The sequence below is a fragment of the Rhinolophus ferrumequinum genome, chromosome 13 (genome assembly GCF_004115265.2).
Source record: "Rhinolophus ferrumequinum isolate MPI-CBG mRhiFer1 chromosome 13, mRhiFer1_v1.p, whole genome shotgun sequence".
Taxonomy (NCBI): Eukaryota; Metazoa; Chordata; class Mammalia; order Chiroptera; family Rhinolophidae; genus Rhinolophus; species Rhinolophus ferrumequinum.
In genome coordinates, this window is record NC_046296.1 from 41,708,245 (window position 1) to 41,735,793 (window position 27,549).

At 49.5% G+C, this 27,549-nt stretch overlaps 2 protein-coding genes, 1 long non-coding RNA gene and 1 other non-coding gene across 6 annotated transcripts in view; all 4 read left to right on the forward strand.

The window, feature by feature from the left end:
• Positions 1-1,228, forward strand: part of THADA (THADA armadillo repeat containing) — a 291,641-nt gene extending 290,413 nt beyond the window's left edge. For all 3 annotated transcript variants that reach the window (XM_033125139.1, XM_033125141.1, XM_033125140.1), the window contains exon 38: positions 734-1,228. In XM_033125139.1, the coding sequence (XP_032981030.1) occupies positions 734-1,129 (396 nt within the window). In that variant the 3' untranslated portion in view covers positions 1,130-1,228. The remainder of the gene's footprint in view (positions 1-733) is intronic.
• A 4,059-nt stretch (positions 1,229-5,287) lies between these two features.
• ZFP36L2 (ZFP36 ring finger protein like 2) lies at positions 5,288-9,557 on the forward strand. Its single transcript, XM_033125032.1, has 2 exons — positions 5,288-5,631; positions 6,161-9,557. Exons 1-2 carry the CDS (start codon positions 5,581-5,583, stop codon positions 7,589-7,591), a joined length of 1,482 nt encoding a protein of 493 aa, XP_032980923.1. The 5' UTR covers positions 5,288-5,580; the 3' UTR covers positions 7,592-9,557.
• A 2,641-nt stretch (positions 9,558-12,198) lies between these two features.
• Positions 12,199-26,428, forward strand: LOC117033227 (uncharacterized). Its single transcript, XR_004424855.1, has 4 exons — positions 12,199-12,323; positions 15,026-15,136; positions 21,671-21,773; positions 26,266-26,428. It is a non-coding gene; the product is annotated as an uncharacterized LOC117033227 (long non-coding RNA).
• On the forward strand, positions 15,197-15,303 carry LOC117033489 (U6 spliceosomal RNA). The gene has a single exon (XR_004424886.1). It is a non-coding gene; the product is annotated as a U6 spliceosomal RNA (small nuclear RNA).
• Positions 26,429-27,549: the final 1,121 nt, after the last annotated feature.

The following is a 27,549-nucleotide window of genomic DNA, read 5'->3' on the forward strand; positions in this document are numbered from 1 at the left end:
TGAAACATTTCCAGAGAATCGGGTTCCTTCCAGGGTAGAAAGAAAACTATTAGCCCCCCCCCCAGGTGGGGGAGCGCTTAACAGACAGGGTAACTGAGGACCAAGACAAGCAGCAAAAGCACTTTGAGAACTGAAAATTCATATCCACCAGTGTCTGACTCAGCTGGACCTCTTGGCATCACCAGCAGGCTGAGAGTTCAAAAAGCAGCCTAGCCTGTTTATGGGAAATTCAGAGACAAGATAAAGTGTCTGTGATAAAATGACCTTGAAAATCCCCAGCATTATAGAAATTTGATTTCATACTCAGAGACTAGTTAGTGTCTCAGGTTTGGTAATTTGCTCTTTTTCTGCTGCTGAGAGTTCCTTTCCTCCCTCTTCTCTGCTTCCTAGATGCACCTTTTGGTCTAGAGCCCACTCCCTTGTTGAGGTCCCCTTTTCAGCACCAGGCCCCCAAAATATCTTGGCTTGGAACCACAAACACATCTTTATCAGAGGTCATGTTAAGTCTGGGGGAAAAAAGTTCCTCTCCAGTAGAGAAGTACAAGTGAAAATAGAAGGTGACCTTCAAGGCTGCAAGTAGTGTGTACAGGCAGGTGTTGACAGGCGAGAGTGGGGCCTCTCTCTGGTGGGGGAGGGGACACACCTCTTCTGCATCTGGTAGGACGCTGGTCTGGACTGGGGTTTGTCAGCATTTCCCCGTAAGGTTGACTTTTGGCTTTTTCATTTGATTTAGGTGGAAGAAGACTATCTGTTTGAAAAAGTGGAAGTCAACTTTTGGGCTGAGACCCTGATCTTTGTGAAATACCTCTACAAGCACCTCTTCCGTCTCCTCTCCAAGTCCAGCTGGAATCGCCTCAGCCCTGAGACACTCTGTCATCTTCAGAGGACAACATCAGAACAGTGCCACCTCCTCTCCCAGCTCTTCAGAGAACTGCCACCAACTGCCGAGTTTTTGAAGACAGTGGATTTCACAAGACTACGCATTCAGGAGGAAAGGACTATGGCTTGCCTGAGGCTGCAGGCCTTTCTGGAAGGAAAGGAAGGGAAAGACACCCTAGTTCTCAGTGCTTCGGACTGTCTGGCAGAAGCAAATCAGTTAACTCTTCCAGGAACACAAACAGCTTGTTGAAGATAGAAGACTTTGGGGGCGGGGGTGAGGTGGGTGAGTCCTCCACTAAACCTGCAGGAAATGTGTGGAACATAAATTCAAATATTTTTTTCCCCTTCACACCTCCCCCACTTCTGTGAGTCTAGTCTTCCTACAGAGGAGTTTTTCTTCAGTTCACTCATTCAAGGCAGACTGGTTTATTGCAGCTACTGTAGGAAGTGAGGCTACCATGTTGAATATTTACTCTGTTCCCAGGTGCAGGCCACCTGCGGGCCTGAATTAGCCTTTTTTGTCCCCCAGGACCTCTAATGTCCAGCCAAAGCTGGCCAGCATTTTCTATGAATTGACTACATAGAATTGGTTTTTAACACACGATTTTTCCCCCTTATTTGGCTGGATGTAGGAGCTGGATTCCTTGGCAAACAGCCCATTTGGTCAGAATCCCAAATTTTATTCCATTTTATAGCAAAAGCAGAAATATGTTCCAAATATTGTATCCTGAGAATATTGAGAATATTAAGGATCAACTTCATACAAATAGTTTTGTTTTTATTGTCTGGATGTGTGAGTCCTGCAGTCACCTACACACGACAGTGACATCCTAATTATTAAAAGAGCCACTCAGAGCTCCTACCCCCTCTGCCCAAAAAAAGTTGTTTGTGCTAATGCTGGGATACCTGATTTTGCCACCCAGTGAAAGCATAGACTCTTGGCTGTTAGAAGGATACTGAGGAAAGAAGAGCCAGAATAATTGATTTATTTGATGCCTACTCTATTTACTATCATTTTCTTGGTGGCAATAACAAGAAGTTTCTCATTTAAGATACCAGAAAACACACTTACCAGAAAACACACACAATTGAATCTAGAAATCTTACAGGTTTTCTGCCTTCCCAAGCCCAGCCCTCTTCCTCAGACACCCAGCAGGTGTCACTCTTGTATACATTTTGCTGCTGGTCCTGTTTTTCATTGGCTTGTCATTTTTAATTTGTAATTTCAGAATAAGTATAACCCACAGACAGTTATCTTGAAATTCATAGGTTGGATGGGTCGTAGCCTTATTCACATTCGTTTTTCATCCTAGTTATCTGAAAAAGCCATTTCAGTAATAGTAGACTTGGTCCAGCTTTTCGGGTCTGTAAATATCTTTAAATACTTCTCAGGTGAACAGTCACTCAGAATTATTTTATTGATGTTTAAGGGTCCGAAGGGGTAGTTTAGAGGAGAGAGAGTTTGATTTGATCATTTCCTACTGCAGAAATGCTTATATTTCAAATATAATTTGTATCTCTTCGAAAGAAAACCACCTAGCATTAACAACAGCCACACTGGAAGTATAGAGAAAGGACTCTATAGGAAGAGGCAGGGGAGAAAAGTTAACTTAGTGTCCAAAGTTTTGTCCTAAAGAGAAAAGTAAATTCCCTGGGTGGTTTTGCAATCAGCTCAAAATGTGTTTTGGGGTTGTGTGTGTGTGTGTGTGTGCGCGCGCCTGAATTACTTGGTTAGGCATCTGTATAGCCCACACTTGATGGAAAGTTGCCAACCTAACGTTTCTTTTGTTCTGAGAAGACCTGGCTGGTGAGAAATCAGGGAATTGTTGGCATAATGTGGTGATAACCATGAAAAAGTAATTATTAAACTGGCTCCAGCAAAGCTCAGTCATTGGAAAAGGCCAAGATTCCTTTTTTCTCCATTTAAAATGAAATAAAAGCAATTACATAATAATATTTTACACCAGCAGGTACTCAGTACCAAAGCATGTTGTATTAATGCCATAGCATGTTTACATGTTATCTCCAGAACCCTACAAAGCCTGCAAAGTGGGTGTTCTCATAGCTGTTGGCTAGAAATTACCCAGGTTTTGATCCTGGCTGGCTATGGCCAGCCTGGTAGGGCAGGAGGGCAGGAGGGACAGATGTGTCACTGGTTTTTTATCTGAAATCTTGTTGCTGACCTCCAGTAGCAATGGCTAGGGAAATGGCTATCTCACACTTTTCTAATGCATTCCCAGGGGAACTGGAGCATATCCTCCTGTCAGAGCCACCTTCAAAATGTTTTGTTTGGGGTCATTTCTACAAAGAACAAAACAGAACAGTCAGTGTTCTTGAAGTGTCAGCCACAGAAGCCCAGCCTTGTCTAGGGGCTAGGGTAGGCTGAGTCATAAGAGTGAAGCAGTCACCTCTTCTGAGATCACTACTCTAGGGTCCAAGATTTGGTGACCCCTAGCTCTGCATTCATGATTCTTTGGACTTCTACCCATCTGGCCATAGTCCAGAGGCCTGGCTTTCTCCATTTTTATGCTTTGTCAATTTGCTTTAATAAATAAATGGATTATACTTGTTTATCTTTTAAACACCTTAACAGATAACTCATTTGCACCTTCATAAAGGTGAGAGATGAGTAAAGCTGGAATGATCTTAGCTTTACCAAAAAACCCAAGTACCAAAGAGATTATGTGATTTGCCTAAAATCACATGGCTAGTAAGGGGCAGGGTCTGAACTCCAAGCCCTAAATTTCTGATCCTAAAGTCTTTGAAGCCCTACCCAGACTCTTAAGTCCTTGGGCAGGTGTTGGGAGGAGTACAGCAGTGGACACTGCATTCAAGCTGAACTCTAAGGAGTCAGTCAGTTCCCTGAGTGACCGGCCTAGCTCATTCCTTCCAGGTTAACTGAGAGAAGGAATTAGCACCGAATGGAAATGAGAGCAAGGAAACAGCAAAAAATAAGATCAATTTGGGAAGGGAGTATGGGTCCCTTAACTTCCTTCCCTGGTGGGTACTGGACCTTCCAACTTGTGCCCGGTTTCAACCTATGCTGCCAGGTAGGGGAAAAAATAGGCCCGGATCCAGCTTTTTGGCAGCATACTTACAGATGGGCACTGGGAGTGACAAGTGCCCTGCACCAGACTGGATGTGCCGGAGTGGGACTATCAGCGGCTTTAGCCTCACTGGGCGCTAGGGGGGGTGTCTGCCCCATAACCGGAGGACTCCCATTGGCAGACCATTTCCCAGCGCAGGCTTTAGGGGAGTGCAACTGGCGAGAGGAAACGGGGGACAAGTCTATCATCCGAGTCCTCAATGCCCAGCCCTGCCTGACCACAGACTGCCTCAGCCAGAGACTGCGGCCCACTACGAGCTAAGGCGGGGCGCGGCTCCCACAATGGCCGGGAGGGAAGGGGCTTGGAGAGCACACTAGCCCAAGGCTGAGGAGGGGAGCCTGGCTGGCAGCTGCACCCCAACCTCCGGGAGGGCTGGAGAAGGCCGGGGTGACCAGCAGACGGACAGGGTGGCGGCCAATCGCCTCCATGCCTGCCCGGCTCTGCCGATTTTTTCTCCCGTCCTCCCAGCTGGCTCCCCCGCCCGGGACGCCCCGCGCCACTCCGCGCCTTTGGCCCTAGCTCAAGGTCTTGTGATGTGATTAGCAAAGCCAGCGCCTTGTCCTCAGACACTCAGCCTTGCCCGGCAGGCCCCGGCGCTCGAGCCCTGTTTACTGCAGCCTGGGCGGGGAGAGGGGCGGAGAAACCGGCCCAGGCTCCTCTGGGCGAGACTGCAGCGGCAGCCGCCCGCGTGGCCGCTCCCGCCCCCACCCCCATCGTGTCTCCACGTGCAGTCGGGATGGAGCCGCCACCCACCAGACTCAGGCCCAGAGCCCCCGCCTCTCCCTCCCCAAGCGGGAAAACGCTTTGCAAACCAGCCGGGCCGCGCGGATGTCTGCAATATTCTTGCATTTTGCAATTCCCGCGCCCAGTATAAAACCCAGGGTGGGAGTTAAAAGCTCCGCAATTTCGCCCAACAGGATCGGGCGGGGAAAGACACGTCCAGGGATGCAGAACCCCGGCCACGTAAAACGTGCTGGGGATTTCCAATAGTGCAGCCCCAGAAAAGGGGAGCCGTATCTACCCGCCGCCACCCAGCAGCACCCATCTGGGCCGAACTCTCCACGCCGCCCAGGGCGCCGCGGCAGCCTGCCCCGCCCCGAGGCCTCTCTGCCTCCTCCCCCAGAGGAAAAAATTGGCGGCGGCCAATGAGAGGCCAGAAAGGAGCCTGACGTCCACGAGCCGACGGGCGGCGTTGCCTGGAGACCCCAGCGGGGTCAACGTTCTGTCCCCTCCCCCGGGCACGCCCGCCCAGCAGCTGCAGTTCTCTATATAGGGCGCGTACTCGCGGGCCGCGGAGTTCCAGCAGTTCGCGAGCTGCCGTCGGCTCCGCGCGGGGGGGGGGGCGGGCCGGGCACCCCGGGGCGCGGAGGAGCGCTCTTTGCTTCTTTCTCCTTTTCCCCCCACTCCGCAGTCCCAGCGCCCTCAAACCAGTCCACGCTGCTTCCCTCTCCCGCTTTTCTCGCCCCAGCCAACTTTCGGTTCCCCCCCCCGCCCCTCGCCCGTTATTCGTCGTGGCTCGAGCCCGGCCGCGCAGCCCCGAGGGCTCCTCCGGACCTCTCTGCCCACACCTCCGACCATTACAGGATCCAGAAACATGTCGACCACACTTCTACCCTCCTTCTACGATATCGACTTCTTGTGCAAGGTACGCGGGGGGAGCAAGGAAAGAAGAAGGCGGGCAAGCAGGAAGCCCTTCAAATTTTCAGACTTTACCTTCTGTCCTCGGCTTTTGGGGGACCCCCCTCCCCACCTTGACTTTTTTGGGGTCGAGAAAAATCCCGAAGTTTGCAGTAGTTGTGCTCGTGCCTTGTGGGCGGGGAGAAGGAGCAGGGAGGGAGAAAGGGCAGGAGGGAGCGGCTGTAGCTGTTTAGTTTATCCGGAGCCGACTGCGGCCACGCTGCTCGGTGCTTCCCGGACGGAGTTTGCGCCGCCCGGGCCGGCGGCCCACGGGCTAAAAATCACATGTCGAAACCCAGCGCGGCCTGAAGTAGTAGTCCGGCTCCTCCTTAGGCGAACTTGATTCTTTTGCGTGTGTATGGGTGGAGGGTGGGGGCCGAGTCGAAATCCTCAAAAAGGAAAAGGAATCAGAAGGCTGGCAATTCTTCTGCAACTCGCCCCAACTCTTCCCTTCCTTACCCTTTTTCATCCCTTTCCTGCTCCCCACCTTTTGGCAGACGGAGAAATCCCTGGCCAACCTCAATCTGAACAACATGCTGGACAAGAAGGCGGTAGGGACGCCCGTGGCCGCCGCCCCTAGCTCGGGCTTCACGCCGGGCTTCCTCCGACGGCACTCGGCCAGCAACCTGCACGCGCTCGCCCACCCCGCGCCTACCCCCGGCAGCTGCTCGCCCAAGTTCCCGGGCGCGCCTAACGGCAGCAGCTGCGGCAGCGCGGCGGCCGGCAGCCCAGCCTCCTACGGCACACTCAAGGAGCCTTCGGGGGGTGGCGGCACGGCCCTGCTGAACAAGGAGAACAAATTCCGGGACCGCTCGTTCAGCGAGAATGGCGAGCGCAGCCAGCATCTCCTGCACCTGCAGCAGCAGCAGAAGGGGGGCGGCGGATCCCAGATCAACTCGACTCGCTACAAAACTGAGCTGTGCCGGCCCTTCGAGGAGAGCGGCACGTGCAAGTACGGCGAGAAGTGCCAGTTCGCGCACGGCTTCCACGAGCTGCGCAGCCTGACCCGCCACCCCAAGTACAAGACAGAGCTGTGCCGAACCTTCCACACCATCGGGTTCTGCCCCTACGGGCCGCGTTGCCACTTCATCCACAACGCGGATGAGCGGCGGCCCGCGCCATCTGGGGGCCCCTCCGGGGACCTCCGCAACTTCAGCGCGCGCGATGCGCTGCACCTGGGCTTCCCGCGGGAGCCGCGGCCCAAGCTGCATCATAGCCTCAGCTTCTCGGGCTTCCCGTCGGGCCACCACCAACCCCCGGGGGGCCTCGAGTCGCCACTGCTGCTCGACAGCCCCACGTCGCGCACGCCACCCCCGCCCTCCTGCTCGTCGGCCTCGTCCTGCTCCTCCTCTGCTTCGTCCTGCTCGTCGGCCTCGGCGTCCTCCACGCCCTCCGGCGCCCCGACGTGCTGTGCCTCGGCGGCGGCAGCGGCAGCAGCAGCCGCCCTCCTGTACGGCACGGGGGGCGCCGAGGACCTGCTGGCGCCCGGAGCTCCGTGTGCCGCCTGCTCGTCGGCCTCGTGTGCCAATAACGCCTTCACCTTCGGCCCGGAGCTGAGCAGCCTCATCACGCCGCTCGCCATCCAGACCCACAACTTCGCCGCGGTGGCCGCCGCCGCCTACTATCGCAGCCAGCAGCAGCAGCAGGGCCTGGTGCCCCCCGCGCAGCCCCCGGCGCCGCCCAGCGCGCCCCTCCCTGCTAGTGCTGCTGCGCCTCCCTCGCCGCCCTACAACTTCCAGCTGCCGCGCCGCCTGTCGGAGTCGCCAGTGTTCGACGCGCCCCCTAGTCCCCCGGACTCGCTGTCGGACCGCGACAGCTATTTGAGCGGCTCTCTGAGCTCCGGCAGCCTCAGCGGCTCCGAGTCTCCCAGCCTCGACCCCGGCCGCCGCCTGCCCATCTTCAGCCGCCTCTCCATCTCCGACGACTGAGGCAAGAGGGCTACAGTGAGGAGGAGGAGGAGGAAGGGAAGGCCGTTCTGGGGGTGTCGGAGGGCGCCTCTGCCCCCTTGCTCCTACTAAGGGGCAGGGGGGCACGGGAGTTGGGGGTGAAATAGGCCACAAGCAGACTAGACTGCAGGCCAGACCGAGCACTTGGACTCGAACTTTTCGTGTGCCGGGTGGGCCCCCCACGCCTACCTTTTCGGTTTTCTCCAGTTTTTGTTTTTTATTATTTTTATTATTATACGAAGTTTCATTCTTGTTGAGCAAAAAAAGTAAACGAACTTTTTGTATTGATGAACAAAATATTCACAACAGGGCAGTTGTGATGCGAATAGAACAAAAAACCAAACACTTAACTTTTTTTAGGTCTCAAACGAGTTTGGGACTTTAGGAAAAATCAACCCAGCACCAGCAGCTACCAACCACCATTCCATATCTTCACTTGAAAAGCATTAGTCCAGATGTGGGAACTTTATCTTGAGAGAAGTTCCTCATTGTTGTTTCAGAACAGTGTAAACAAACCAGCCAAGCCACCACCTTGCTAAACCTATAAGCTTTTAGAATTCTATAAGCTTTTAGAATTTAATATTCTGCCATGAATATGCCTTGATAGTAGAGCCCTTTGCTCCATAGGTTATGTTGTTTTGTTTTTCTAAACCAACTTATGTGTCTGGAAAAAAAACCTTGCATTCCAAAGTTTCATATTGGTTCCTGATTTCGTTGCCACCACTTAGTGGGTGTTTAATTTAGAACCATTTTGTCTGCTCTCTTTGGAAGCTTCGGGCAGAGCTTAGTTTGTAATTGTTGGGGGAATAACTGCTGAATTTTTAGCTGTTTTGAGTTGATTCGCACCACTGCACCACAACTCAATATGAAAAAAACTATTTAACTTATTTATTATCTTGTGAAAAGTATACATTGAAAATTTTGTTCATACTGTATTTATCAAGTATGATGAAAAGCAATAGATATATATTCTTTTATTATGTTAAATTATGATTGCCATTATTATCGGCAAAATGTGGAGTGTATGTTCTTTTCACAGTAATATATGCCTTTTGTAACTTCACATGGTTATTTTATTGTAAATGAGTAAAAAAAATCTTAATTTAAGAGATTGTATGTAATATTTATTTCATTAATTTCTTTCCTTGTTTACGTAAATTTTGAAAGATTGCATGATTTCTTTATAGAAATCTATCTTGATGCTGTGGAAGTAGTTTAAGGAATATCTTACGAGTTTTCTTAGAATGTATAATGGTTGTAGCCCATCCAACTTTAAAGAAAAAAAGTGACCACATACTTTGCAATCAGGCTTAAATGTGGCATGCTTTTCTCATTCCAACTTTATAAATTAGCAAAAAAATGTTTGCTTATTCCATCATTTCTACTGTGACATAACTCTGTGTGTAGACGTGTAGCAATAATGGGGGGTAGTCTCACAGTGCCTTTGGAAGGGCCAGAACTTGCCTTAAATCTTACTCAACCAAATAAGTATTTTGTCTATTAGTGCTTGAGAGAATTTGAATGTAGGATGGGTTCAACTGCACAAAAGGAAAAGATTTTTACCACTTTTTTTATATAGCTAAAGTGAAGAGGTCAACTCTTAGTGCTAAAATGGTATGTATTACATGAATATGCCTTGTTTAATAACAGAAATTTCCAAAACTTGTAGTATTTTTTTTTTCCCATGTAGAAAGGCAGGAATGCTTTCCTGGACAGCAGATGAATGAGCAGTAGCTTTAGTTTGTATGTACGTAGGTACAGTTGGAGCACTATGTATGTATGTACTCTGGACTACTTTGACAGAAGTAGGTATTTGAATGTAACAAGATAAGTCAACTTGAGTTGTAATATATTTTGGGGAATCAGTTCACTACAAATTGTGACTGTAAACATTGTACTGTATATGTTTTGTAGTTTTCCCCCAATAAAATTTTTGGGAAAAAAGGTATTATTAATATGTTGTAAGTTAGTTTTTTGTTTGTTTGTTTGTTTGTTTCCAATGAAAATATCTAGCTTTCTAGTTCCCCACCACTTGGTCAGGCGTCACCCAAGTCTTGGAGGGATTGGGGACTAGGATTTGGAGCTGGCAGGGCCTGCCCCTCAGTATTTTATAGCAAATTCTTTTGGCTGAAAAAAAGTAATTATTTGGACTGTAATTATTTGGACTGTCAAGGGCATTAGCTGTTACCCTTGCTAATAAGATGCATCCTAGTGTTGGCTGGCTGGCTGGTGGCAGGGCCTGGCTGGGAGGCCTGGAGGGGTGTGGCTTGCCTGTGAGTCACCAAGTGTCACGTGTCTGCAGTGGCAGCTGAAGGTCTGATTTTTTTTTTTTTTTTTCCTGGGATGCCCAGGGAACAGAACTGCTTGGGTAGGGAAGGGAGGAGGGTCTTGCAAGGCCTTGGGCTGCAGGCTTTCAGAATGCTAAAACAGGTGGGGGGTTAGGCCTGGGATTTGCCTGGACTTTGGAAAGCCTGGTTGTGTCCTTGGCCGGAGAGGAAGGAAAGGGACAAGATTAAACAGGTTAAACTTATATCTGGATAATGTTTGTTTTATGTGGATAGCTTCCTCTGGGAGGGAGCACACACGTTTTTCATGCAAAAGGATTAGTGTCTGCTTTAGACAACTGAGTGGCCAGAAAGCAAATTCAACCCAGGTCTCTAGAAAAAGGAAGAAGAAAATTTTGCTGATTCTTAACACAGTTAAAATCTTAGTATGTTTTTTTTCCTATGTTCACTTTAAAAACTTAAAAAGCAGGTTCATAAATCAATTCATGTTTTTCCTTCACTCTCCACCCCACACAGTTCAGACACTTTTTCCAAAGTAGGTAAGAGATTTAGCAATAGTTTGTTGTCTTATCTACAACAGCTGGGCCCTATCAACCAATACTTGCATACCCTCCCTCCCTGCCTAGCTGGGTCTCCTGTGTCTCACAGCTGAGCCAGGCCGGGTGGGGGCCATCTGCAGAGCCCGGCCAGGTTTCAGGCAGCTGTTTCATGTTAACGATGATTGCACTGGTGTTAGCTGGAGCATTTTGGTGCTTGGCACACACTGCCAAAGGGGATGGGGAACAGTTTCAAAGTTCTCCCAGATGCCCAGCCCCTGGCTGAGGGCCTCAGCAGCGGGGGAGGGTGAATCTGGCCAAGGAGGGCTGGGCCAGGAAGACCCTGCAGGCTCCCTGGCCTTCTCCACCATAAAGAATGTGCAATGGAGAGGAAAAAGTCTAAAATGTGGTACTATTTAGGCCAGGCTTCTTTTCAAAGGCCTTGTTTTCACTTCTTCCCAAAACTTACTTTCCTTAAACAAGTACTTTTGATCGGCTTCTTGATTAAACTTCTTTTTGGGGTAAGCCACATTCATTTTTTTAAATTGGTTTGTTTGCAAACCCAACTAAGATCTGGTATTTTGTATTTTAGACCCAGTGGAGTGTGGAAAGCAGGGGGGGAGTCATTCAGAAATTTCCTCTTGCCGCAGATCAATGGAGGGTATGTAGGTCATTGTCTCTACAGCGGTTGGAATTCACAAAACTCTCTGCTATTGCTTGATCACCCTTAGCAAAGTTTTCGTGTAAATGAAGGGAACAAGAATTAAAAGAAATTGCAAGTTTCAAGCCAGGATTCCTATCACCAGCTGGGGAGCGGAACTAAAACTGACTCTGGCTCCAAAAGTGCATTACACTCAAGATAAAATTCTTTTGTAGTCAGTATGAAAATGAGCCCAGAATGTGATGGTGTTTAGAATGTCTTAATAGCGCGGCATTTCCACTGGCTGTTAGAAAGCTAAGGTGTTTTTTAAGCAACCCAATGAATGTACACCACCTTCTAAATTATTTCAGAGAAGGGGTGCATGAGTGGACATATTTTCCACCACTCACTCTGAATCTACTACTGAGTGCATAAGAGGAAAAAAAACCAACACAAAAAAACTATTGAGAAGGCGAAAGCTCTGTACGGCCCATGGGAATAGATGGAGGATTGTGAGCGCTGCAGTGGCTCAGAGACCCGGATGAAAGGTCCAGACCTGGGAGGGCCCAATGCAGTTATGACAAACAGGCGTAGCTCTTGGCTGCAGGTCTGGCCCAGCACTAGGATGCTCAATCTTAAAATCTGCCTGGGGGGGTCTCAGAAAATCCCCAAGATGGATGTGTGCAGGGAGCAAGCCCATTAGAAAGCATTTGACCCTGGAAGCAAACCGTCCCCAGGCTCTGGATCTCCTTCAGTTTTGCTTGTGGTGACAAGAGTGAGGACAAAAGTGAGTCAAGCTGCATCTTCTTGAAAGGGGAAGTTGGGTCTCTGTGCCTTCCTTGGCGTTATGAGTTAGTGGGAGCCCACATGGCCCCTAGAGTCTAAGCCTTGGCCAGGTTTACCTTCCATCAGGAGCCGGTAGACACTTTCCATTGTTGTTGCCACATTTAATTGTGTTTATTTTTTCTTGTTCGCACTCCAGGGGATGTGGAGACCTGTAGCCATCCAGGGCAAGTCCAGTTCCATGCTGTTGGCAAGGCCAAGGAAAGAGGGAGGAAAAGAGGGAGGACCAGCGAGGAGCCAGGGCCTGGCCTGCCTGGGAGGGGCCCTGGGGGAAGGAGGTGGGTGGGGGCCCAGGCAGCAGGAAGCCACAGCACCTCCCGGGCCCACCTCTGCCTAGATGGGTCCTTCCAACCTCTCCTGACAGTTTTTGCTAGACCTGGAAAGTGTAGGAATGTATATATCATCAAAGGGTATGTCTGTGTGGAGGGAGGTCTGTCGGGGGGTGTGCATATGGAGGGTGTATATCTGTATCTGTGTCCCTTGTCTGACTAGGTGGGTGTGCACGTGTTTGTGGGTATTGCTCTGTGCATAGGTCCTCAGGGGTCTGTGTCTGGTGTTTAGGGGGGAGTACTGGTATGTGCATATATGTGGAAATCTGTATGGGTGTGTGTGTGTATCTGTGTGAGTGTGTGGGTGAGTGTAGGTGTGGGTTTGAGTGTTGCTCTGAGTGTGTGTATGTAGGTGTGTGGATCTCTGCGTGGGTGAGTGTGGGTATGCCTGTTGCTGTGGGTGAGTGAGTCTGTGTCGCTGACGCTGTGTGGGTAGGTGCGTGGCTCTGGGGGAGGTGAGGAAGGATCCAAGGGTGTTGCTGTATGTTTGGGTCTGGATGTCTATGGGGGGCGGGGCGTGTGTCTGTGTCGGGTGGGGAGTGTTAACAACCTACAGAGGAAAAGCAGCCCTTTTTAGCAGGCTTCTTTCAAGTTAAAAACTGCTTTCAAAACCCGGAAATGATGGCCAGGCTGTCGACAGCTTCCTGCAGGGTGGTGGGCAGAGCAGGGCTGAGTGGGAAGGAGACAGGCCTTCAGACCTGCAGGGACCCCAGACCCACCTTATTCTGGGCACACCTGCCAAGGACTGGCGTCCTGTGCCTGCCTTGCGGGGACATATTTAGAAACAATTCTCTAGTTGGAGAAGGAAGGGGCCCATTTATTTTCATCTGTGCAGAAATAGCTCTTGTCAGATAGGAGTTCTTGTGCCCTCGGGTTAGAGGCAGCTCTGAAATAGAAGGAAAGATATTAAGGATTTTGGGCAGACAAGAAAACTCCTGAGTTCTTTGAAACCGAGTTTAAAATATTTCTCTAAAAATAAGCTTTGTTTTCCTTGTGGATTCCTCTGGCAATCAGGGCCTCGTGTCAGGGTGCTTTAGCTGGCCTGGGAAGCCAGGCGGAATTTTTAAAAAAGCAAGTGTTTCCCAGCTGTACCCTTGGAAAGTTCTCTGTTTTCCATTTATTAAACTCCTAGTTTCCGGCTAATTAACATGATTTTCAAATAAAACTCCTTGGCCCAGCAATATTTGATGAAACAGAATTCCCAGTGGCCACCTCTACAGGAGGCTGGGTTCCTGGCTGTGGGGTGGCCTGTGACCCCCAACACTGGGCCCAGTGCTGGTCTTATGGGGAGTAGGGAAACCTTTGAAATGCAGGCCCAGGGCCTTGTCTTACCAAATCCCACTGACCCTGTGATGAATGGGGTGAGAGGCTGCTTGCAGGGCAGTCTGTGAGCCCTGCACCACTTGAGAAGGGGCGGTGGGTCATTGCAAAACTACTGCTTCTTTCCCTGTACCCCTGAGCAGAGAAAGGCTGCGCTTCAGGGGAGAGGAACTTGGCTGAGCTATGTGGCAGGTAACGCTGTGCTATCTGGTTGTCTACCTGGCCTGGCTACTGTTGGAACTTCAGGTCCAGTCAGGACAATGTGCCAGGGCTTTATTGAGCACCTACTGGATGCCCAGACTTTCACGGTGACGCGTTGGGAAGACGGAAATCAGAAATGCTGCAGGGCAGGAGGCATGTATTACTGACGGCTGGACTTGCTGGCAGGTTCGCCTCACTGCCCTGGGATTCAGGCCAGACATTAAAGGGGGGAGGGGCGGTGCTGGGGATGCTGGGACTGCTGATGGGTCCTTTCATTCGTCCCACTTATAGTTCTTGATCATCTAGTAAATGCCTGCACAGGGGTAACAGGTGAACTGACAGCTGTCATCCATGCTTTCATGGAGTGTACATAATGTTTTCCAGGGACACCCATGATGTAGCTTGAATCAGCCTTCATTTCGTCCTATGAAAGGATAGTGTTCCATTGTATGGATAGACCACATTTTGTTTATTCATTCTTCAGTTGATGGATATTTGAGTTGTTTTCACCTTTTGTCTATTGTTGAACAATGCTGCTATGGACTTCCATGTACCAGTGTTTGTATGGACATGTTCTCAGTTCTTTTGGTTATATACCTAGAAGTAAAATTGCCTGATCACATGATAAGTCTACTGTTTAACTTTGTGACGACTGCCATACTGTTTTCCAAAGCAACCCATTGGGTTTTGTACATATTTTATTAATGTCTGTTTCCCTTACTCAAACAGGTTTGATGCTCTATGATGTCCCAATAAAAGAACGTGTATGCGGGGGGGCGGGAGAAGAACATGTACAATTGTTCACAATAGCCAAAAAGTGGAAACAACACAAATGTCCATCACAGACGAATGAACAAAATGTGGTCTATCCATGCAATGGAATACTACTTAGTCATAGAAAATATGAAGGACTGATTTACAGTACAACATGGATGAGCCTTAAACACATTATGTTACAGGAAAGAAGCCAGACACAAAAGACCACATATTATATGATTCTACTTACATGAAATGTCCAGAATAGGCAGTCAAATCCGTGGAGACAAAAGGTAGATTAGTGATTGCCAGAGCTACAGGATGAATGGGAATAACTGCTGATAGGTACAGTGTTTCTTTTTGGGGTTGATGAAAATATTCTGGAATTAGATAGTGGTGATGGTTGTACAACCTTGTGAATATACTAGCATTTGTACATTTGTGTACTTTAATCTGGTGAATTTTGTTGTATGCGAATTATATCTTCATTTTTTTTTTTTTTTAAGTATGCTCACAAGTTGAACTCTGGGATATGCAAGGGAAGTATGGGAGAGCCTTCAGAGAAACTCACCTCACTTAGGGTCCGGGAAGCTTCTAAAGAAGTAAGAAGGGCAAAGGTAAGTAACAATAAGGCAAAGGGCCAATGAAAGAGTTTTCCAAGTAAAAGGAGCAGCTCGGTGCTCCTTTCAGCAGCACATACACTAAAATTGGAACAATACAGAGAAGATTAGCATGGTCCCTGCACAAGGGTGAAATGCAAATTTTTGAAGCATTCCATATTTTTAGAAGGTTACTAGAATTGTGGTGATCACTTAGTAAGGTATATAGATGTTGAATCACTATGCTGTATACCTGAAACTATACAATATTTTAATTAAAAGAAAAAAGGCAGCTAGTGCAAAGACCCTGTGGTTAAAGGGAACATGGTTGCAGAGAGGAAAAGAAAGCCGGGTACAGTGCCTGGGGTAGAGAACGGAGTAAAGTGGCACAGGGTGGGGCTGGGATAGTGAGCTCAGCCCTCAAGGGCAGGCAATAAAGCAGGATGAGAGAGAAGGAAAGACAGACGGGGCTGTTTTCGAGAGGGTGGTCTGGGTGTCCCCTGAAAAGGTGACACTTAGCAATAAATTGAAGGAAACAGGCCATGTAGAAGAGCATGGCGGATGGAATAGCAGGTGCAAAGGCCCTGAGTCGGAGAGCAGGCCCAGCGTGATGAAGGGAAGCAAGTGTGGCTGGAGCAGGATGAGGGAAGGGGTGTCAAGGTCAGAAAGAAAAGGGGCTGGTGGATGGGTTGGGAGGGTCCTACAGATAATGTAGGACCCTGTAGGCCTTGCTAAAATGTTTAGATTTTATTCTGAGCGAGGATTTTGAAGGATGACTTTAACTAATTGCGCTCTGCCCCCCGCCAATTCTTCTATTAAAGCATCATATTTTTGTTTCAATGATTTCTACCCTGTTTTCTTATATTATCCTTTGAAATGTTCTCTTGTTTTGGTTAAATGTTTTCAATTAGCTTTTTCAATGAGAAAAATTGTTCTCAGAGACCCCCAAAAAACATAAATACCCCCGAGAGGGGGACTCACTGGGACCTTTCACCCCAGAGCCCGTAGGTCATCACCAGCGGAAAGAACTGGGACTCTGGAGTCAGAGGTGGGGAATGGTCCCCGGTGCTGCCAATACCCACTGTGTGACCTTCAGCGTACTTCACTGCCTCTTTGAGCCTCAGTTGCTTCCTTTGAAAAAATTGATTATTATTGTCCTTGTTTCCGTTGTAAAGACTAAATGAAATAATATTGGCAAAATGATCTGCCTGGTGCTTAGAGGTGGTAAGTATTCAACAAGAATTAGCTGGCTGTTATCATCATTATGCTGTTATCACTGTTACGATCATAATGACATTATGTTGTTATCATCTTCGCTGCCCGTCTTCCCACAGCCCATGCCCACAGGTCTCCTGGTTGGAATGCCTTACAGATGCTAATAGCGACTGTTTATGGACGGCCTATTATGTACTAAAGCTTTATATATATGTTAATAACAGCCTTTGTGGCTACCCAACGCAGAGGGACTGTTACTGACCCCATTTCAAAGATGAGGAACTGAGCTCAGAGAAGTCCTATGTCTGAGGCCAAGCGGCTGGGAAGCGGAATTCCAAGGAATTGAAGCTGTTGCTCCTTCAAATCACCTCAGGCTGCCTCTGAGTCCTCTCTACCCGCCTTCCTCCCACACTGTCTATAAACCCGGATTTCCACATCTGTGCTTTAAAACTCAATTAGTTCAAGTCATCCTTCACTCAAAATCCTCACTCAGAATAAAAATCTAAAAATCTTAGCAAGGGAGCAGCCAGTTAGCTCAATTGGTTAGAGCACGGTACTCTTAACAAGGTTGCCGGTTTGATCCCTGCATGGGCCACTGTGAGCTACGCCCTCCACAACTACATTGAAAAAAAATTACTTGACTTGGAGGTGATGGGTCCTGGAAAAACACCCTTAAATTTAAAAAAAAAAAAAAATGTAATAAAGTAAAAATAAAAATCTTAGTAAGGCCTACAAGGTCCTGCAATATCTGTTCTTCAGCATGCTGGGCCTCCTCTCTGACTCAGGGCCTTTGCACCTGCTAGTCCATCTGCCGTGCTCTTCTACATGGCCTGTGTTCTTCAATTTATTGCTAAGTGTCACTTTTTCAGGGGACACCCAGACCACCCTCTCGAAAATAGCCCTGTCTGGTGTTCCTTCTCTCTCATCCTGCTTTATTTTCCCTAGCATTTGCCATCCTCTGACATATTTTACATGCCTTTGTTTAATGTGTATATTGTCCTTCCTTATATTCTAAGCTTCACACCTGATCAATAGGTACCCTATCTGAGGGGAATCAAGAAAGTTCCCTACTCTGTCCCCACTAAACTCCCCCAATTATATGGGCCTTCAGATGAGAGTGGCAACTGCTTTCTTTTGGACATTCTACAGAGAGCTGCACTGTCCAATATGGTAAGCACTAGTTACACGTGACTGTTTACATTTAATTTAAATTAAACAAAATTTAAAACTCACTTCCTGAGTCGTATGAACCGCATTTCAAGTGCTCAATACCCACGTGAAGCTAGGGGATAGTGCGCTGAACAAGACAGAATATTTCCATCATCACAGGAAGTTCTGTTGGACAGCATTGTTGCTCCTGAGTGTTCTATTACAATGCGCGCAACTGTAAAAAAGGAAGCCTTTCTCATCTGACCGTCGAAGGGTGGTCCTTTGCCAAAGCAAGTCCTAGGGCACAACCATGATGCCCTTGAGGACTCCCCCTTCCCTCACAAGCCAAGAAGGTCCACTACACTCCAAAACTAACACTCTGTCTGGTAGACTGTAAGTGCCAGTGGAGGAGAAATGAAGTGACTGCCCATCGTGTGGTGGCACCTCCCAGCCCTGCCCAGCAGCCTGGGCCCACCTCCACACACCTAGATATAGACACTCACACCACGCCTTCCTGTTGACCCTCTCTCCACAGCTGCAGTACCAGATCCATCCAGTGGCACACGCCCCAACACGACATCCTCCTGAAGTCTTTCTCTAGCTCCCCTCTACCTCTTCCCTCTACTGTGTTTCCCCCAAAATAAGACCGGGTCTTATATTAATTTTGGCTCCAAAAGACGCATTAGGGCGTATTTTCAGGGGATGTCTTATTTTTTCATGTACAACAATCTATATTTATTCAAATACAGTCATGTCATCTTCTTCTGAAACATCATCATAACATACTAAATGCGTCCATCTGGCTGATGATCTGAACTGGGGCTTATTTTCGGGGTACGTCTTATTTTCGGGGAAACACGGAAGGCTTCCAGAACCTAATGACTCTGCTTTCTAACCATGCCTGAACACTGCCCCTTTGCTCTGTCTTTACCACCGCAGTCACTCAGGCTCCCCCTCTTACATGGACGGGGGAGAACCAGGAGCCCCAGCTGCTCCTCCTTCCAGCCACCATTCCCCGGAGTCAGCTTCTCAAACACTTAGGCAATCGTGCCTCTCCGGCCTGAATACCCTGAAGGGTTCCTTCACCCACCCCCAGTTCAAATCCAAGCTTCCAAACATGCTCTTTAAAGCTCTGCCTCGATGCACCACTCCTGAACTGCCCCAGTACTCCCTCCACCCCGCCCCCTGCTTCCTCAGCCTCAGCTGAATCTCAACCTCACATCTAGCCTCTCCCCCCAGCCAGCCCCAGCTCCCCAGGGCATCTGTGCAGGCCTTTGTAGGAGCAAGAACACATTGTCCTACACCTGTGTCTTTCTCTCTAGCCTAGAAGTTCCTTCAAAGCAAAAGCCCTCAGGTTCCTCCTTGCACACCCCAACCTACCTCCTAGAAGGGTCTCAGTAACTGTTGGTGCAACAAAACCAGACCCCATATGAGAGCGGTCATGTTCTCTCTCATTTGACATATGAGGAAAATGAAGCTCAGAGAAATGAAAACATTGCCCAAGGTCTTCCAGCTCATGAATGGTGGGACCAGAAAGCCACCCCACACCATGTGAGGGCAGAGTGCCCGGACTTTCAGAAGGGGGAGAAATGTACTGTTCCTTGGTAGATAGGGCCTCTCGTGGAGTTCATCCTCTTATTCCAAACTTAGGCAGGCCTGTTCTGAATATCCTAACTGTAGTCATTGAATTCCAATATATACAAATGGAAACGTCTCTCCTACCTTTCTTCCTCAGGCCCACTCAGCAAAGCTGACCACTTGGTAACCACTTTGTGTAAGGAGTTCCAGAGATGTGATTGTGCAGCCCTACTTATAAATGTTACACATACACATTCGTGTATGGTTTCAGTTCAATGAATAAGGTCATGCTGTACCTCCTGTCCACTGGCCCACTCTCCTCACTCAGCATGCCAGCATCTTGTTTTAATGGCGGCATGGTGTTGCATTTATGAGGGCCCTAGTGATGGCCACCTAGGCTCTGCACTACTTAATTTTTATGCACATCCTTATACACAGATCCTTGGGTGAGCATGTCCATCAGATGAAAGCCTAGAGGCAGCATTGCTGAGTTGCAGGGTAGCTCCCATGTTTCTGTGGAGGTAACACAAATTTAAAACCTTGAAACCTGCCATCCTGGTAACCCTCCAAAAATGTTGCACTAAATACCCACCCCCACCTCCCTCTGTGCCTCAGATGCCATTTCTACCCCTGTTTGGTCCCTGTATGTCTGTTCTGAGTTTCTAGAGTCCACATAATGGGGGCTGTCCTCTAGGGTCTGGTCTTTCTCCATCTCCCTGTCCTGTTCTCCAGTCTTCCTGTGGCAAAGCCTCATCTCCCCTGACCTCTGGGCTCTTGGAGGGCAGCCCATGATTGTCCACCACCTGGGCTGTCGCCAAAGACTGAGGCTGCCCCCAGGGACCCCGGGGCAGTCCTGGGTCAGTCCCACCAGGCTCAGGGCTCCTCTGACTTGAGGGCAAGGAAGTAGGAAGATTCTCCCACTAAAATTGTGACTGTTGGTGGGGGCCGCAGAAATCCTCCTGAGACCATAGTGCTTCCCCAATGAGGCTGTGAGACTGTGTACCGTAGGTGCGTCTCTATGAGAGCGTGTCAGTGAGTGTGTATGTGTGCAGGAGTATGCGTCTGAGCGGGTGCCAGTGTGTTTTAGGGGGCGGTTGTGTCAGGCGTTATGTAATGGAGACACTCCCTGGGGCTAAGAAACCGCAGTGGTGTAACCGCCAGCCAGCGGGGCCACCAGAAGGAAAGGAAGGAAAACGTAAACACATTCTGGGCCTTTCCCTGGCCCACCACAAGCAGGCCCTGAACAGCACAGCTCTTCCAATCCTTCGTTCCCACCACCTTAAGCCCTGTGGCCTGGCCTGGGAGGGAGTGATAATGAAGGCCAAGGAGGCTGAGGCCAGGGGTCATAAGAACTCTACAGGGAGTGAATGTCCATAGCCACGCACAGGACCGGACCGGGAGGAGAGCCTAGCACGATCTACCTGGGCTTCTCCTGTGTCTGCCATAGGCTGTGCATCCCCCACAAATGAGGCATGCAGCCCTGCTTACCCCAGAGCTGTCCTCTTTTTAATGCCTGAGGGCTCCCTTTATCCCAGAATCCTCTCCTTAGCATTGGAGCCCATCACCTGCAGTGAGCCAGTGTGGACTAGCTGCTCACCGGCTCCCGTTCTTGGGTGGCCTCGGGGTGCTAAGGTGCACCTCCTCCCTGCCCACACCTCATCCCCAGCCCAGATGCCTGCCTTCTAGCCATCTTCCCGCTGCTCAGCTCTTTAGTGCCCCACCTGAGGCTCTCTCTTCCAAGAAGCCTCCCCTGCCTGCTCCAGGCCAGAGTCTTCTTTCTCTGCTCTAAACTCCTGAGGCCCCTCTGGACACACAGCCAGACATCTGGCCATGTACAATCATCCCCTGTTTTCCAGTTGTTCATTTTAGTAATAATGGCCACAATTTATGCAGTATATTCTCTGCCAAACCTGGTCCCTTGAGGTGCCCTCATTATCACGTCATCTTCAGACAAAAGCTGAAAGGTAGCGTTCTTACAGCTATTAGACAGCCAACAGCCCAAACAGAGAGAGATGGAGTGAATTCACGATGCTACCCCTAGAAGATTCTGGTGGCACAGCCTAAGTGAATTCACACAGCTACCCCTAGAAGATTCTGGTGGCACAGCCTAAGTGCATCACCTCCGGGTGGCTAAGCCCTTTTCACACGTCCAGGCTCTTGGAGGGCAGGAGCTATTCCACCTCCCACCTCCCCTGACATAGAGCCAGCGGGGCATCCACTAGATGCTCAGAAAAAGGCTGTGGCTTACTCAGTGGCTGGCATAGAGTTGGTGCCTTTTTACTGCTAGTTGACTGGATAACGGGTTTAACAGAATCGAACGGAATCTTTTACTCAGAACAACAGTGATATGTTAAGAGCAGGGATTTTGGAGTCACACTGTATGATTGTAGGCAATTCATGAATCCCTCTGAGCCTCAGTTTCCTCATCTTCACAATGGGAGCGGCCATCGTGTCTTCGTCACAGGATTACTGAGAGGATTACACACAGCACCATGTGTGACAGGCTGGCTCAGTGCCTGGCAGGCATTTGGTGGTCAATACATGTCTGCTGCTGCTGCTGTCCCCCCTTTCAGTCGTATTGCTGGGCAAGCCTCTTTCCCTGTTTTACAGGTGAGAAAACCCGACCCCAGAGAAATATCTTTCCTGAGATTTTGCAGGGTCTGGACTACAACTGCAAATGACCGATTCCTAGCTCAGACCCTTACCACAACAGGTCAGTGTTTTGCATTCAGAGCTGTGTGGGTAGAGGTGGTGGGATAAGTTGAAGGAAGATATCCTTCTAGACTTTAAAAAACTTTCTGATCGGCTAGAGGATAGTGCTTCTAAGGAAGATGGGCACCAGCATCTTCACACCCAGTGAAGGGAGGGGTTAATCAGGAAAGACTTCCTGGAGGAGGTGGGTATCAGTGCAACCCTGACCTTAAAAGAGGAAGACACCATGGCACAAGCCACAGTTACTTGGAGGTAGGTTTGCCTGAGCCTCCATGTACCCCATTTGTGCTAAGTTTCCCTCTGGTGGCAAAGATGAGGCCATAGGCCTACCTGTCATAGGGTGAGGGGCCAGTGGGATGGGTCCTTCCTCCCATCCTCATTTACTTGAGCTTTAGACCCTTTCAGAAATGTTAACCCTACCACCTCAGGGTGACCTTCCCACTAAAATGTCAGCTCCAGGAATTTTTTCATTTTGGTCTTTTTTACTGTGTCCCTAGTGCTTAGAACAGAGCTTGGCACATAGTAGGTGCTTAACAAATACTTGAAGGAATGATTGCATTCTCTCTACCCTTCTAACAATTGCACACTCATGCTAGATGTCTTTACTCCTGTCCTGTTATGTCCCGGCCAGCAGTGTCCTCCCAATGCCGTTGGCTGGCTGTATCATGCCACCTCTTGCAGAAAGGCATCCAGGATTACATTTGCCCATGGCACAGCCTCCCTTCTCTGACCTCATCACAGTACAGAAGATGCCCTCTCAAGTTGTTCTTCCCTTCTCTTAGCTCAGGTTGATTTCAGAGGAGGAAGGTTGGTGGGCAGGCCAGCTGCCTGGGGCCGTGTAGGGAGCAAGTGTGAATAGTCCAAGGCATGGGAAGTGTGGGCTCCTACTGGTTTGCCCAAGAGCAGGAGATAAGGCCTATACTTTCCTCTTTTGAACATCAGGGCCTTTGGCTCCAAGTTCAACCAGCCCAGGCCTGTGGCAAGGAAGCACATGGTTGAAGCAGGAGGTAGCTTGTAAGCTGGGTGGGCTGCTCAGCCCCCAGAAAGCCAGGGACCTTGCAGCCAAGGCTCACCTTGGGGGCTGCCAGTGGGCTGCGAGGTTTAGGGTCCCCTTGATCTTGGAGTCCTTCCCTGAGAGTCCTTTGCAGATGTTGTCACCAAGCAGCCTGTGTGTCCTTATGAGTATACAGGAGGGAAGCAGAGAGAGAGAGAGAAAAGTCTCCTTACCAAGGTAGAAACTCAAACCAGGGAGACAGGTGAGTAAAACCCAGAAAGCTAGAAAGCAAACATGACTCAGGAGACAGCTATAGTCCTGGCTGAAGTCAAAGACAGGGCAGAGCAGCAGGAAGGAAGGGGGAGGCCAGGGGAGAGCGAGAGGTGGCCTTTGGCTGGCTCTGTTGTCACCTGCTTCCCCCACCCCGCTCCACCCAGAGGAAGTATCTTGCCTGCTCACCCTGGCCTAGGAGCGCCCAAGATCACATCATTGTCTTCCCTCTGTTCCCCCGCGATGCTGGGCCCATGCAGTCACCTACCCTGGGGTGGGGGAGAGGAGGATGGTCCATGAACTAGAACGGCTGTCCTCCCCCAGCAGGAAAACTGTCTGTTGTACAAGGATTAAATGACATAAGATGCACCACAGCTAGTACACAATGATGCTGCATAAAGTCAGGGCCTCCCTCTCTGCCCTCCTCAGACACCATGTCTGCAAACCTTCCTGGTGAAGTCTGAGTCCACAGGGAGCTTGCCTGCCCAGACCCCATGCAGAAGGACGCATGCAGAGGGGCTTGAGACCTCCTCGCCCTGTGTGGGGTGGGGGTGAGCTCACACTCCTTGTCCAATCTGGAAGGTCCCTGGGCCCTCCTTTACCCTATTCACCTTCTTTTCTGACCAGCGTCCTCCAGCCCTCCAGTCCCTGGACTAGTCATAACTTCCCACAGCAATTGCTGCTCACCTGGTATTCCAGAGCACAGATCCGGAACCAGACTGACTGGTTCCATCCCAATTTTCCCACTTACCAACAATGTGACCATGGGTAAATTCTTCAGTCTCTCTGTGCCTCTGTTTCCTCATCTGTTATTCCTCTGTTCCCTGGAGGTCCAAGGAGAAGTTTGGTTTCATTAAATGGCCTCCAAGTTCCAGGAGGGTATAGGAAGCCCATTTATTAGACCACACTGTCTTTTAAAAATTTCTACCTCCACTTTAAGAGAGGGTTACCCCATGTTCCAGAGGCAGAAACTGAGGTTCAGAGAAAGTTCATGCCTTGCCTAAGGCCCCCAAGCACCCTTGCTTCCAGGTCCTGTCTTTCCCTACATTAAGTTCATTGCAACTCTGATTTCTGGGCTTTGAGGAGAGCCAAAGAGTTTCCAGCCCTGGGGAGACCGGGGTGATTGGGAAAGAAGTAAGGAAGCATTTAAAATGTTCTAACAAGAAACTGGACACCATGTAGGGGCCAGTTTGCAAGGGGCCAGCCCCACCACAGCACAGGTGTGAAATGGCAGATTCCACATGGCCCAAGGATGGGCTGGGTCTTCGTGGGCTGATCAGAGGGCCTTGTAGGTTGGAAGGTTAAGTTGCAAGAACAAGGGAAGATCTGTGTGTGACAGCACAGCCTCTTTTCCTATGCATTATCTTTAATAGTTACACATGCATACGTATGTGACAATGTGGCATAACACTTTTCTGTCAGGCTACACAAGAAACTGTTAACTGGTTACCTTCAGACAGAGGCTGTGAAAGGATAAAGTGGGAGAGAGTTTTACTTTTATTTGAAACCTTTCTCTTTTGTTTGACTTCCCTACCATGTGCATGTATCATTTTTTCAATGGCAGCAGATGTTATCTGAGCATTTGGGATTATGAACCATTCTGCTCTTTTTCTGCAGTGTCAAAAAAGAAACATGTAATGAATGTTGGTGGGAGAGGAGATATGGCTTTGTTGGGTCTTGCTGTTGAGGGCAGGGCCTGGCTGGAAGCAAGAGGCTAGAGTCCCATGGACCCCAGAAAGGAGCTGCAAACGGGTGGTCCTGATTTGCCGATTCTTCCACCCCCGACCCCCAACTGATTCAGGAGGTCTTTGCGGGGCCCTGGCTAGCCCTTGAATTTTAGAGCTCTGTCTCCCATTTATGCTAAACCTCCCAGAGCACAGGCTCCTTTCCTATGGGGACAAGAGCCAGGACCTCTGTCTGTTTGCCTGAGTTTTGCCTGCAGTTTGCATGTTGCACCACTACCTGCCCTGTTTTCTGAGCCACTGGTCCCAGTGTTCCCTGGGAAGCAGGGGAGCATGCTCTGTGGCCAGCTGCTCTCTGCCACGTCCTGCCCTCCTGTCTTTTCACCTCTTACATCCCTGTGGCACATGCATGGACAGGAATGAAGCCTCTTTGGCCAGTCCTGGAGGGCCTGGGCATCTGCTGGAGGGTGCAGGGCTGGGGAGGTGATGCCCTGACTCTCTCCTCAGTCCTGAATTATGGGGCTCCCTAGTGTGCAGTTACTGCTTGGGCCACCTCCAGGTGAGGCAGCCTGTGGTCCTGGCTTCACTCCCCACTGACCACCATGCCAAGCCATGACCCATAGCCTTGTGGACAGAGACACCCCAACAACCCCTTCAAGTGGGATGAGTACTGTGAGCTCCATTTCACAGGCTGAGAAACGGAGGTCCAGGTTGGTAAGTGACTTGCCAAGGCCAACGGTGAGCCAGTGACAGAACAGAGCCTACAATTCAGGCATTTCTCCATCCTGGGTGCCCGAAGCTTAAGAGTGGGCTGATAAGAAATGAAGTTAATCTAGGCTCAGAATTATTTGAAGAAAAACCTGCCTTAAAAATGACCCAGCTCAGCATCATATGTCATTACGGAACTGTGAATTAAAACAACACTGCACATCTATTAGAATGGCAAAAATCCAAAATACTGACAACACCAAATGCTGGAGAGGATGTAGAGAAACAGTAACTCTCATTCATTGCTGGTGGGAATGCAAATGGTACAGCCACTTTGGAAGGCAGTTTGGCAGTTTTTTACAAAACTAAACATACTATTTATGATCTAGAAATCGTGCTCCTTGGTATTTACCCAAATGAGTTAAAAACATATCCACACAAAAACCTGCACACAGATGTTTATAGCAGCTTTATTCATAATTGCCACAACTTGGAAGCAACCAAGATGTCCTTCAGTAGGTGAATGGCTAAATAAACTGTGGTACATTCAGACAATGAAATATTTAGCGCTCAAAGGAATGAGGTATCAAGCCATGAAAACACATGGAGGAACCTTAAGCGTATATTGCTAAGTGAAAGGAGCCGATCTGAAAAGCCTACATACTGTATAATTCCAACTCTACGACATTCTGGAAAAGGTAAAACTGGAGCCAGTAAAAAGAGAGCGGGTGCCAGAGGTTCAGGAGGAGAGGTGGATGAATATGCAGAAGATTTGAGGGGTAGTGGAACTGCTCTGAATGATCCGATGATGGTGGACATGTCATTATACCTTTGTTCAGACCCACGGAATGTGCAACAGCAACAGTGAATTCTGACGGACTTCGGGTGGTGATGGTGTGTCAGCGTGGGTTCATTACTTGTAACACACATACCACTCCGCTGAGGGATGTTTGTGATGAGAAGCAGGGGTATAATGGGAAATATCTGTACTTTAATTTTGCTGTGAACCTAAAACTGCTCTGAAAAATAAAGTCTATGACAAAACAAAGTGGTCCAGGAATGAGGGTTCTAAAGACCCTCTCTACATACGGTGTCTCCCATAAAAGGACATTGTTTCCCCAGGGCCCTCCCGGCTTCCTGCCAGCCAGGAGGTGGGGTGGGGACGCTCAGGGCCTGCGGTGGGCTCCCAGTGTCTGGGCTGCAGGGTGAGCAGGCCGTCGTTGTCCCTCCCATCTCCCCACATGTTTCCTGGAGGAGCCTCAGAGATCCCCAGGCCGTTGGCCCCCCTCTTCCTGGCTTCCTGTTTGGGTTCCAAAGAGTCGTTTGGCAGTTTCTGCAGCTGGAGGGAGGACACTTGCCTTGCCGTGGAGCAAGTAGGGAGTTGGCGGGGGCTGGGGAGCATGGCTTCCAGTCAGTTGGAGCCTCAGCTTGTGGTCTTCTGGATGCTCAAAGTCTGACCTTGAGGCCCTTGAGATGTCTGTTAGTTCAGCCCCGTTCCTCAGTACTGGGCCATGCAGCTGAGGTCTCAGACATCACTTACGCCCAACGCAGCCCATGCAAGCAGATCTCCTTACTGGTCTACGTGATTTGAGCAGGTCGTTTTATCCAGTTGAGCCCCAGCTTCATAACCTGTGAATACCTACCCTGTAGCTACATGGGTTTACAAGCAGCGTTTATTCTCATGGCAGATGGAACACACACTTCACACATGCTGGAAGGAAAGAAACCCCATCTCGTCCTCCCTGCCACCTGCCCCTCACTTTCTGCCCCAGCCTGGCTGCGCTGCCACACTCGTGAGCTTGATCCCAGCTGTTGACCTGCCAGGGGTCATGGAGAACAGATGACACAGCCCTGCTCTCAGGAAGCCCCAAGCTGACCAGGCTAGGGACAGACACAGGCAAGTACTTTCTGAGGGAGCAGCATTGGGAAATGCCCTGGGCACACTTAAAGCAACCCTGAGGTCCAGAGGAGGCTTCCTGGGGAAAGACACTCTTAAGTCAGGTATTCAAGGATGAGTGGAATCAGCCAGGCAACGAAAGAGAAGATGTTCCATTATCAGAGGTCCAGAGGCAGGCAGGTGTCTGATGTGGGCAGGGCTGTGACGGTGCCGGGAGGAAAAGCCA